Below are 8,471 nucleotides of genomic sequence, written 5' to 3'. Positions count from 1 at the left end.
GGGCGGGCGGGGCGCGGCGGGCCGGGAGGGGCGCGGGCCTTTGTTCGGGACAATGGCGGGGCCGGCCCGGCCCGGGGCTCCGCGTCTGGGCGATGCGGCTCTCGCCCCGACCCTGCCCCGTACCCCGGCTTGGTCCGCTGCTAGGGGTATCCCGGGCCGTAGCCTCGGGCGGGGGCGCCCGCACTTCGGGGCGCTCGGTCAGACTTCCGGGCCGAACCATGGGGCGGGAGGGGCTGTCCCGGTGGCCGCAGGTAGGCAGTGCCCCCTCCTCGTGTGTGCCCCACGCGCACCCCCACCGTGCAGCCCGGTGTCCCTGTGACTTCGGCCCCTGGCGCCCTACGCTGTTCTGCGCCGGGAGGAGCAGACGCAGTTCTGGGAGGACGGTGGGGTGAGGGTTGCAGCGTCCCTGGCAGTCCCTACTTCTGGTAGCAGCATCCCCCAGGTGGATACCTGGGTGCCGGCAGAGGTTACTGGCAGGACCGTCGAGCCTGGGCTTCCAGGCTGCTCTGCCACACCCTGGGGGTTTGCTCTGAGGCCTGGGCCTGGAGTTCCTTCTCCCCTGCTGCATTGCACCATGGGTATCGAGAGGGGTTTGAGTTTGGGGACCTGGTGCGCTGCTGCTTTTGGAGATCCAGACTCGGTTGGCCCTGCAGCCTGGCTCTGCTGGGCAAGAACAAGGCCACCCCTGGGCTTCAGCTGAGGACCGTGCAGGTTGGAGAGTCTGCTCTGGGGGCTGACAGGGCCCAGCTGGCGGGGAGGAGAGGTGGAATGCTCTGCGCTGCCTCGGCCTCACAGGATCACCTCCATCCTGCAGCCGAGTTGCCGCCCCCTGTGCTATGAGCAGTCAGAGCGCCGTCTCCACAAGAGTTTACAAATGAAAATGGAGGAAATGTCTTTGTCTGGCCTGGATAACAGCAAACTAGAGGTGAGGACCCCTGCGTGTGCCTCTAGATCTTGCTACTGGTGTCTTCATGCTGCTGCAAGCCGTGGTCAGGATGGGGGACACACTAGAGCCACTGCTGAGTTGCCACCAGCGGGGGCGACCGTGGTGATGGGCCCTCTCCCTGGCCCAGGCCATCGCTCAGGAGATTTATGCAGACCTGGTCGAGGATTCGTGTTTGGGGTTCTGCTTTGAGGTGCACCGAGCCGTTAAGTGTGGCTACTTCTTCCTGGATGACACGGACCCAGACAGCATGAAGGATTTTGGTGAGCTCCAGTGGAAAGCCTGGGGGCTGCATCCGACGCCTGCACCCCCAAAGCTGAGGCCGGGCTGTTAGGGGCTGGTCGCCACCTGGCCCTGATCGCTGCACCTCTCCTGTCCCCAGAGATCGTGGACCAGCCTGGGCTGGACATCTTTGGACAGGTTTTCAACCAGTGGAAGAGCAAGGAGTGCGTCTGCCCCAACTGCAGCCGAAGCATTGCCGCGTCCCGCTTCGCGCCGCACCTGGAGAAGTGCCTGGGCATGGGGCGCAACAGCAGCCGAATCGCCAACCGCCGGTGAGGGCGCTGCCCCCGGCCTTGCAGCCTGCAATGGGGGCACTTGTGGGGCAAAGGGTGGGTCGAGCCCTGGATGATCTCCCCCTTGGAGCTCTGAAGTTGGGGGTGGAGAGGGACACCAGCCTGACAGCCAGAGGGTCCTCTCCTCGCAGGATTGCCAACAGCAACAACATGAACAAGTCGGAGAGTGACCAAGAGGACAACGATGACATCAATGACAATGACTGGTCCTATGGCTCGGAGAAGAAAGGTGTTTGTCAGCCGGGGGAACTTAGGGTTGCCCTGGGATGGGGTAGAGGAGTCAAACGTGGTGGTGCGTGGCTGTAGCTTCAGTGCTGTGGGAGGCAGAGACAAGAATTTGAGCCCAGGGGCCAGGGAAATGGCTCAGTGGAATAAGGGCTTCCCTGGCAAGCACAAGGGCCTGAGTTCAATCCCCGGTTCCGCAAAAAAAAAAAAAAAAAAAGAATTTGAGCCCAGCCTGGGGAACTTAGTGAGACCCTGACTTGGGGCTGGTGATGTAGGTCCATACGAAGTTCCTGAGTTTAGATCTTAGTGGTGCAAAAAAGACACGAATGATGTGAACAGAAGAGAGCTTTATCTTTTCTTTAGTTGCCTTTAGCCTGGAGCTTTAAGGAGCCGTGGGTTGGGCTGGAGGGTAGGTTGGCGGCAGAACGTTGGCATAGCACACGTCAAGGTCTTGGGTTCAGTCCAGTATGATTGAAGAAACAGGAAAAAAGTAACTGTACTCTGCCTTCCTCTGTCCCCAACAGCTAAGAAGAGGAAATCAGACAAGGTGAGAGCTGGGGCGCAGAGAGAGTGGGCACTGGATAGTACCCTCCCTTGGGGGAAGGAGGGCCTCAGGTGTCTTGACTCCAGTCAGGTTGCTGGGGTGCAGGTGTCTGTGGGCCAGGGCTACGGAGGCCTAGAGGTGCTGGGAGGGTATGTGGGCCAATGGGCCTCTTGCTGGGAAGATGCAAAGCAATCGAGGGTGTTTCTCTGTCAAATGTTTTTCCTTTCCTGGGTTCTCGGCTCCCCCTTATTATTGCCCTTTCCCCAAAGCTGTGGTATTTCCCATTCCAGAACCCCAATTCCCCACGAAGATCCAAGTCTTTAAAACATAAAAATGGTAAGTGGGGCCGGAGCAATGGGAGGTACTGGATGTTGCCTTGGGAGTTCCTGGGAGTGCAGGCGGGGTGGTGTGAAGGGAAGGCCTGCGAACCTTCTGTCACCCCCACTTCCTCTCTGGTTATTTTCAGGGTTCTCTGTCTGTACCTCTGCATCAAACACCCTTCCTCTTCTTTTTTCTTCTTCAGGGGAGCTTAGCAATTCGGATCCATTCAAGGTGAGCAGGGGCTGCCTGTGCCCCCTGTCATGTCTCCTGGGTTGGCTGGGGTTCAGACAGGTGTATAGGGGGTTTTGGGTGTCTGCCCTGGCCCTGACTGGCCTGGTTCCTACAGTACAGCAACTCTGCTGGGATCAGCTATGAGTCACTGGGGCCGGAGGAGCTGCGCAGCCTGCTCACCACGGTGAGGGGTCAGCAGGGGTGGGGGGTGCTGCATGCGGTGGGATGTGCTGTGCCACATGGGGGCCTTGGGAGCGGGCCAAGTCCCTCCAGCCCCTTTAGTTTCTGTCTCTCTCACAGCAATGTGGAGTGATTTCGGAACACACCAAGAAGATGTGCACAAGGTGAGTGTGGGCCTTGAGCGCCTCTGTGGGGTGGGGAGGACCCCTTGGCTCTGCCTTGACCACTAGGACACAGACCTTCCTGAGCGCCTCGTCAGGGCTGAGCTCACTGTTCCTGCAGGTCCTTGCGCTGTCCCCAGCACACAGACGAGCAGAGGCGGACTGTGCGGATTTATTTCCTCGGGCCTTCAGCGTGAGTGACTCACTGGACAGGGTTGGTGGGGAGGGTGGCATGATGGTGACCGTGCCTGAGCCCACTGGCCTCCCTTTGCAGGGTCCTCCCGGAGGTGGAGAGCTCGCTGGACAATGACAGCTTTGACATGGCCGACAGTCAGGCCCTCCTTAGCCGACTGCAGTGGGACGGCTCCTCTGACCTCTCACCCTCGGACTCGGGCTCCTCGAAGACCAGTGAAAACCAGGGATGGGGCCTAGGTACACAGGGCTTGGGAGCTGCTGGAGAGGGCGCCCCTATGGCCCACTCACCAGCTCCCCTCCTTCCACAGGCAGCAGCAGCTCTGAGTCCCGGAAGGCCAAGAAAAAGAAGGCACACCTGGGCCTGGCAGGTGCTGCATCTGGTCTGGGCGCCAGCAAGAAAAAGAGGCCCAAGCCCCCGGCACCCCCAACGCCCAGCATCTACGACGACGTCAACTGACGGCAAAGGGGCCGCCTTTGGCTGAGCAGAGCCCGCCCGACCCCACCGGGCGCCGAGCTGGGCACATGGACGCTGCTGGGGTTCAGGCTCGGGAGCTTGGAGCCGGGCAGGCAGGGGAGGCCCATGAGAGCGCCCCTGGGGGGTGCTGGGTCCTCTGTGGTGGCCTCGGACCTGGACATGTTCGTTATGCGTGGACACAGTTCGGTGGGAGGCAGTTTTCCTATTTATTCTGTGAGTTACTGGATGTCTGGCCAGGCCCGGGGCCTGGCCCGGGCACTGCCCCGCACACTGCCTGCCTTGCCCAGGAACTGGACTTGGCCCCAGGAGGCTCCGGGCAATGCAAAGGGGTCTGAGCTGTCCCAGGGCAGTGGGCACAGAGCCCACAATACCTGGCCAGTGGGCGGCTGCTAGGTGGCGCCCAGGACTGCACCGCCTCCCCCACCCACGCAGCCCCTCCATCCCCACGGGTTCCCTGGCAGCCAGAGCTGTCCCTCGTCAGCAGGTGCCAGGAAAGGGCCGCAGCCTCGAAGCTTCAAGGAGCGGAAAGCGGAGGGTGGGGTAGGGCCCTGTCACCTGGGCTCCACCATCCCTCCTGTCCGTCCCAGCGGGCGGCCGACCCTGGCCTGGGCGGCAAGGAGGCCCGCGGTGAGGGAACGGTGCTGCTTTATTTGAAATGTTTTCTTACCTCATTCCCTGCCCCAGGAAGGGGCGCAGCCTCGCCCTCCTGGGGTGGCCCCTTGTCCCATGCCCGCCCTGCCGCTACCCTGGGGCAGCCCAGCCCCATGCTGCTGCTTGCCACCTTCCCCATCCCAGCCTTGTTCTGCTCTGTCCCTGCCTCCAGGCTGCCCTACTCCCTCCTGCGCCGCTTTTAAGTTATTTATTCTGTACTTGTGGTTTGGGGCTCCAGAGACAGTCTTTAACTTGTGCCTCTCCCTGCCGGCAGTAGGTAGAAAGAGGGTAGCTTTGGCTCCAGATCCAGTGGAGGGGATGGGGTGGTGTCGCTCCCATGGGAGGGTGTGTCAGTGTGCCTGCCAGCCTGGTCTACATCTGGAGAGATGTACAGCCCTGTGCCAGGCCGGAGGGACAGAGGTGACTGATGGGGCCTGTCCCCAGCACGTGCTGGCTGTGTCCCCCATTTGAGTAGCTGGTACCCAGGACTGCTCGGACTGATTTGGGTTGGGGACCCTAGAGGGTTGTGGGAACAACAGGACAGGGCTGTGGGACCCTGTCTGGAACCCCAGTTTCTTCCTGGGGTGCTTTTGATTGTGGCTGAACCCTGGTTACAAATTGGTTTTTAACCCAAGTATTGTGATTATTTTTTAAAAAGGCAAACCCGTTTTTGGCAGCAGATAGAATAAATCCTGGGGCCTGGGTGCCTCTCTTCTCGCCCTTGCGGCCTCCTCCTCCAGGGCTGCCCAGTTGGGAATGGGCTGGAGGTGAGGCGTGCAAGGTTGGGGCTCCCACCTAACCCCTGCCCCAGCCTCTCTGGGGAAGGAGGATGTGGGGGCAGTCTGGGGACAGGTCTGTCCGCGCACACCCCCATCTGGGTGGGTGGAAGGAGGCAGCAGACCCCAGCCTCCGCAGTGCCCTGTATCTCGCCCTGTGTCTGAGTGTGGGGTCTGTTAATCCCACGGCCGGTGGCTTCCCTTCCATGCATCGCTCCCCCCGCATGCCCGGGGCCACCCGCCTGGCATCACCGCATGCTGGGGTCATTGGGGGAGGGGGGGGGCTCACGCTGTCCTGTGGTCTTGAGATTTTTATTTTTGCATATATAATCCATCCTGTACAGGTAGCTAACTTTGTAAACGCTGTGTACCCTCTGCCCATGGCTGCTGGTGTAAATAAACTGCATCTCCCGTTGGTAGCCTGGCCTCCCCGCCCTCATTGCCTTAGAGCTGGGGCAGGCACAGCTATGTTCTGAATGTCACGCAAGGCATCTTGGCCATAAAACACAACTTTATTGAATCACAAATGTGGAGTCTATCTAGGACTCCCAAGGCGGCCCATGTGGCCCATGGTGAACCCTCCAGAGCAGTCCATGGAGCCCTGCAGGCAGGTGCTGGCTGAGAGCCAGTACTCACTGGCAGCTCTGGGCCCAGGGGCACAGCAGCTGTGGCCTGGTGCTGTCCTGGCAGAGGCCAGCAGTGTGCAGGGGATACCACATGCCTGCTAGGGCTGGGGTGGAGAGGTGCAGTCTCCCCTGCCGGTGCCATTCCAGTCCTAGGACTGACACCAGAGCCCCACACAGTGGTGCCAGGGGGATGAGTGCAAGCTTCCCACGAGCCAGGCACAGCTCTGAGCTTGGGCAGGGTGCTGGAAGAAGGTTCTACCTGAGGTGTGCTGGCACGGGGACAGCTGTCTGGTGGGCAGGGGCAGCCCAACATCCACCTGTTGGGCCTCCTGCCTGGGCACCTGATCCTGGCTGCCTTCCCTTGGGCCAGGGAAGGGAAGTGCCGTGGATAAAGATGTGCCTTTGTTCTACCGCCCATACATCCCAAAGACCAGGAAGCTGAAGAACACTGTGACGCCCCCCAGGGAGACCGTGGCTGGCCCTGTGAAGAACTGGCGGTAGTTGATCCGTAAGTACCAGACCACACCCAAGAGCACCACGAACACAGCCACCATGAGGCTGTCCACGCTGAGGCCCAGACTGGGCGGTTCAGCGGCAGAGTGGGCCAGGGTGGCAGAGGGGTCCTGGGCAGCGGCCCCTGGGGGCAGGCGGTGGCAGTGGATCACACAGTTGTCTGTGATGTTCAGGGAGCGCAGTGTGCTTGCAGGATCCTGCAGCAGGTGGCCCCGGTAGATAAGTTTCATCTGGCTTTCTTGTCCAGGGAAGTATTTGCTGCAGGGTTGAAGAGAAAATGAAAAGGATGAGAGCAGGGCATCATGATGGCTTGTAATCCCAACCCACTGGAAGGCTGAGGCAGCAGAGCCCAAGTTTGAGCCCAGCCTCGGTAGTTTAGAGCTGAGGATGTAGCTTAGTGCAACAACCCTGGCTTTAGTTCCCAGTATAGTACCAAAAGGGGGGGGGTGGCAGGGGGAGTTTCCAAGGAAGTCTCCCACTGCCCTGGGCAGGGCGGGACCCAACACCCCTTCTCCCACGGCCCAGCAGCTTCTTCCAGGAGCCAAGCCAGGGTCCCCCTCACCTCTTCAGAGCACCCACAGTGTCTTCCAGCTTGACCACGGCCAGCTCCTCGGTGTCATTGAGGAATTTGAGCCTCAAGTTGATGAGGCCAGCACCGGGAGGCAGGCAGGTGCCCCTTGTAGAGCATGGCAGGGCTTCCGGACCACCACTGTCCATAGCTGCCTGCCGCCTGGCCAGGCCCTGGATGTCCAGAAGCCGCTCCAGGTTGGGCTCCACACCTGCCCCGGAGCCCAGCTCCCCCACTGCATCACTCACGCCCGTGTGGGCCTCTTCAGCCTTCTCCTCACTGCCCTCCGATTGGTGGGACAGCTCAGGGGGGTTGGGCGTGTCTGGGCGCGCTACCAGCTGGTCTCCATGGCCCAGCTGAAGGACGGAGGTGTCTCTTGGTGCCGCGATGGTTCCCAGGAGCTGGCTGCTACTGCTCTCTGCTACATATGTGGACAGCCAAGCAAGGACCAGAGCTAGAACCAGCGCCACCACACCTGCCAGCACCACTACCTCATTACCCATGCCTTCAATGAGGGTCACACCAGAGAGCTCCATGGCCTGGCTGTTGCCTGGGTCTGCACTGCAGGAACAAAGGGGACAGCATCAGCACAGCCTGTGGGTCTGCAGCCAGCTTCCGGGTTTAAGTTCAGAGTGTGACAGCTCTGAAAGAAAGTGGGGTTCAGGGGCCCGCACGGGACGGAGGCCCAGCTCCTAGACGCAGGCCCCACACGGCGCAGAGCACCTGCTCCTCAGCTGCAGCTCCTACTTCCTGCCTTTTTGGTCGAGGGGGAAAACGCCTGTTGTCTCGACCCAGAGCTCTCCAACACTGCCACCTCCATGCCACCTCCGCAGCCTGGACTAGGTGAGCGTCTCTGCAGGAAGAGGCCAGCCACCCTCGACAGAGGTCTCTTCTGAGCGCCTCAGCTGGGGTCGCGTGGGCCGCACCCACGTCCCATCACCCCAGGGGACCAAGCTGGAGGGCAGCAGGAGACACATCTGCCAGCCCCGGGAGCCGCGCGGGGCGAGCCGCTCCCCTCCAGCCCAGGCTCCGCGGCCTCGCGCATCCGTCCGTCTCCAGCAGGCAAGGTCGCAGCAGCCCGCGAACGCCATGAGGGCGGCCCAAGGAGTATTTACGGACCTAACATCGGAACAGCTTCCACGCCCCTAATGGACGGGCGCTCCCTAACTCCGGCCCCAGTCTTGCCTCTTCCCAGCACGTCGTCCTGGACAACTTTCTCGGCCGCGGCGCTCGCCTCAGTCCACGGGGCTGCAAAGGGCACCTACCTCCTTAGGTTGCTCTGAAGATGACGGAAAACCATGGGAGCGAGGAAGTCAGCGCGATGCCTGGTACGGGGCAGCCGCTGCGCAAACGGACGGCAGCGCTTCGGTCGCTCCCACCACTGAGCCCGAAAGACACAAGGCTGTCACTGCCGCGAAGCCCGCGGGGAGGGAGGGGGCGGCCTTCGGCGGCCCGGGGACGCGGGCGCACGCACAGCGCCCCGACCG

General features: G+C 61.6%; 2 protein-coding genes across 7 annotated transcripts in view; one reads left to right on the top strand and one right to left on the bottom strand.

Moving 5' to 3' along the window:
• The first annotated feature begins 93 nt into the window (after positions 1-93).
• Atxn7l3 (ataxin 7 like 3) lies at positions 94-5,696 on the top strand. Of its 4 annotated transcripts, none has more exons than XM_023717973.1 (13): positions 94-251; positions 815-925; positions 1,074-1,206; positions 1,326-1,497; positions 1,650-1,747; positions 2,268-2,290; positions 2,557-2,623; positions 2,754-2,839; positions 2,955-3,023; positions 3,140-3,183; positions 3,302-3,373; positions 3,455-3,612; positions 3,684-5,696. In XM_023717973.1, exons 1-13 carry the CDS (start codon positions 219-221, stop codon positions 3,830-3,832), a joined length of 1,215 nt encoding a protein of 404 aa, XP_023573741.1. In that variant the 5' UTR covers positions 94-218; the 3' UTR covers positions 3,833-5,696. The 4 variants fall into 4 exon arrangements, with proteins under 4 accessions (XP_023573741.1, XP_023573742.1, XP_004633878.2 ...); XM_023717974.1 differs by having other exon boundaries at positions 95-251; positions 2,578-2,623; XM_004633821.2 differs by having other exon boundaries at positions 96-251; positions 2,811-2,839.
• Positions 5,697-5,770: 74 nt separating this feature from the next.
• Tmub2 (transmembrane and ubiquitin like domain containing 2) overlaps positions 5,771-8,471 on the bottom strand; it is a 3,099-nt gene continuing 398 nt past the window's right edge. Inside the window, exons 1-3 of one of the 3 annotated variants that reach the window (XM_023717976.1) lie at positions 8,250-8,409; positions 6,979-7,545; positions 5,771-6,674 (exon numbers count right to left, since the gene is read on the bottom strand). In XM_023717976.1, coding sequence (XP_023573744.1) covers positions 6,311-6,674; positions 6,979-7,545; positions 8,250-8,284 — 966 coding nt within the window. In that variant the 5' untranslated portion in view covers positions 8,285-8,409 and the 3' untranslated portion in view covers positions 5,771-6,310. Of the gene's footprint in view, positions 6,675-6,978; positions 7,546-7,707; positions 7,819-8,249; positions 8,410-8,471 lie in introns of those variants that run through there. The other 2 variants (XM_023717977.1, XM_023717975.1) reach the window with 2 other exon arrangements.

The sequence above is a fragment of the Octodon degus genome, unplaced genomic scaffold, assembly GCF_000260255.1.
Source record: "Octodon degus isolate 3935 unplaced genomic scaffold, OctDeg1.0 scaffold00056, whole genome shotgun sequence".
NCBI classification, from domain to species: domain Eukaryota; kingdom Metazoa; phylum Chordata; class Mammalia; order Rodentia; family Octodontidae; genus Octodon; species Octodon degus.
This window is presented reverse-complemented; position numbering and strand designations above follow the sequence as displayed.

What these genes read in the sequence shown, in the direction of transcription:
- Atxn7l3 (XM_023717973.1), top strand. Translation starts at nt 219, where the DNA reads ATGGGGCGGGAGGGGCTGTCCCGGTGGCCGCAG. An exon ending in AGACAGCATGAAGGATTTTG is followed by an intron (nt 1,207 to 1,325) that starts GTGAGCTCCAGT and finishes TCCTGTCCCCAG; the next exon opens with AGATCGTGGACCAGCCTGGG. An exon ending in AGAAGAGGAAATCAGACAAG is followed by an intron (nt 2,291 to 2,556) that starts GTGAGAGCTGGG and finishes CTTTCCCCAAAG; the next exon opens with CTGTGGTATTTCCCATTCCA.